This window comes from Homarus americanus, unplaced genomic scaffold (genome assembly GCF_018991925.1).
Source record: "Homarus americanus isolate GMGI-L3 unplaced genomic scaffold, GMGI_Hamer_2.0 scaffold52209, whole genome shotgun sequence".
NCBI lineage: Eukaryota > Metazoa > Arthropoda > Malacostraca > Decapoda > Nephropidae > Homarus > Homarus americanus.
The window spans coordinates 115001-117500 of record NW_024746253.1 but is presented as its reverse complement, the minus strand read 5'-3'; the positions used below and the strand labels follow the sequence as shown (position 1 = coordinate 117500).

The 2500-nt window shown below is 56.1% G+C and overlaps 1 protein-coding gene across 4 annotated transcripts in view; it reads left to right on the top strand.

Annotated features, from left to right (window-relative positions):
* LOC121879194 (mitogen-activated protein kinase kinase kinase 7-like) overlaps nucleotides 1-2500 on the top strand; it is a 69629-nt gene that overhangs the window by 35397 nt on the left and 31732 nt on the right. For 2 of the 4 annotated variants that reach the window (XM_042385791.1, XM_042385792.1), the window contains one exon: nucleotides 673-855. The exons of the other annotated variants lie outside the window; for them this stretch is intronic. In XM_042385791.1, the coding sequence (XP_042241725.1) occupies nucleotides 673-855 (183 nt within the window). The remainder of the gene's footprint in view (nucleotides 1-672; nucleotides 856-2500) is intronic. 4 annotated transcript variants of the gene reach the window in all.

Below are 2500 nucleotides of genomic sequence, written 5' to 3'. Positions count from 1 at the left end.
CGTGTAAGCCTCCAGCAGGTGAGGAAGGAAGGGAGGAACACGCTGTCATGTGCCAACCTGTGATAGGTGAGTGCCAGTGGACATTAGTGAATGACACCACCTAGGCACTGTGTATATACTCTCTCCTCCCCTCTCCTCTCTCTCTCTCTCCCTCTCTCTCTCTCTCTCCTCTCCCTCTCTCTCTCTCCCTCCTTTTCTATCCCTCTCTCTCTCTCTCTCTCTCTCTCTCTCTCTCTCTCTCTCTCTCTCTCTCTCTCTCTCTCCTCCTCCCTCCCTCCCTCCCTCCCTCCCTCTCTCTCTCTCCCTCCCTCTCTCTATCCCCCTCTCTCCCTCCCTCCCCCCTCTCTCTCCCTCCTCTCTCTCCCTCCCTCCCTCCTCCCTCCTCCTCCCTCCCTCCTCCTCCCTCCCTCCCTCCCTCCTCCTCCCTCCCTCCTCCTCCCTCCCCTCCTCCCTCCCTCCCCTCTCCTCTCCCCCTCTCCCAACATTCAGTGCCTCCCTCCTCTATTTGCAACGTAAAATGTGGAAGCTGTACGTGTGTGTGTGTGTGTGTGCATTTGTGTGTGTGTGTGTGTGTGTGTGTGTGTGTGTGTGTGTGTGTCGTAGCAACTAACCATTGCACTCACCCGCCTCACTCACTCACCGTGGACTGTGTCTCGTGTACCCTCGCTTCAGATCCTTCCATGAGGGCTCCTGGCGGGAGCTTGGGCGGGGTGGAGAGCGCCCTAAGGTTCCCAGACATGCCCCTACCACCGACGCCCACGCCCTCACCTGGCCCCACGCCCACGCTCTCACCCGCCCCTACGTCGTCCGCCATACCTTCCTGGTTGCCCTACACGCTCTACGGTCCTGAGCCTGGTGAGTACTGTGTGTGTGTCGTGCTAGTCAGGTCAGAGGGTCCCAGATCTGTTGGGCCCCAGTAAGCGTCAAGGACTGTGGTACCATCTGGATTGGGCCCAAGAGGACCGGTTCCTATCAGAACTGAGGCCTGTTAACTCAAGGGCCCATCAGGACTGGGGCCCATTTGACCAGATAAGTGTTTTATTTCTAATCTGCGGTCATGGTTGTGTTGTGTCAGCCACGGTGTAGGATGACTGTGTTGTGTCAGCCACGGTGTAGGATGACTGTGTTGTGTCAGCCACGGTGTAGGATGACTGTGTTGTGTCAGCCACGGTGTAGGATGACTGTGTTGTGTCAGCCACGGTGTAGGATGACTGTGTTGTGTCAGCCACGGTGTAGGATGACTGTGTTGTGTCAGCCACGGTGTGGATGACTGTGTTGTGTCAGCCACGGTGTGGGATGACTGTGTTGTGTCAGCCACGGTGGAGGTGACTGTGTTGTGTCAGCCACGGTGTGGGATGACTGTGTTGTGTCAGCCACGGTGTGGGATGACTGTGTTGTGTCAGCCACGGTGTGGGATGACTGTGGTGTCAGCCACGGTGTGGGATGACTGTGTGCGTCAGCCACGGTGTGGGATGACTGTGTTGTGTCGCAGTGTGGGATGACTGTGTTGTGTCAGCCACGGTGGTGACTGTGTTGTGTCAGACAGTGTAGGATGACTGTGTTGTGTCACCACAGTGTAGGATGACTGTGTTGTGTCAGCCACAGTGTAGGATGACTGTGTTGTCAGCCACGGTGTAGGATGACTGTGTTGTGTCAGCCACAGTGTAGGATGACTGTGTTGTGTCAGCCACGGTGTGGGGTGACTGTGTTGTGTCAGCCACGGTGTGGGATGACTGTGTTGTGTCAGCCACGTGTGGGATGACTGTGTTGTGTCAGCCACGGTGTGGATGACTGTGTTGTGTCAGCCACGAGTGTAGGATGACTGTGTTATGTCAGCCACGGTGTAGGATGACTGTGTTGTGTCAGCCACAGTGTGGGATGACTGTGTTGTGTCAGCCACGGTGTAGGATGACTGTGTTGTGTCAGCCACGGTGTAGGATGACTGTGTTGTGTCAGCCACGGTGTGGGGTGACTGTGTTGTGTCAGCCACGGTGTAGGATGACTGTGTTGTGTCAGCCACGGTGTGGGATGACTGTGTTGTGTCAGCCACGGTGTGGGATGACTGTGTTGTGTCAGCCACGGTGGGTAGTGTCAGCACGGTGTGGGATGACTGTGTGCGTCAGCCACGGTGGGATGACTGTGTTGTGTCAGCCACAGTGTAGGATGACTGTGTAGGGTGTGTCAGCCACAGTGTGGGGTGACTGTGTTGTGTCAGCCACAGTGTAGGATGACTGTGTTGTATCAGCCACAGTGTAGGATGACTGTGTTGTGTCAGCCACAGTGTAGGATGACTGTGTTGTGTCAGCACACGGTGTAGGATGACTGTGTTGTGTCAGCCACGGTGTGTTGTGTCAGCCACGGTGTGGGATGACTGTGTTGCAGCCACGGTGGGATGACTGTGTTGTGTCAGCCACGATGACTGTGTTGTGTCAGCCACAGTGTAGGATGACTGTGTTGTGTCAGCCACATGATCACAGCCACAGTGTGATGACTCAGCCAC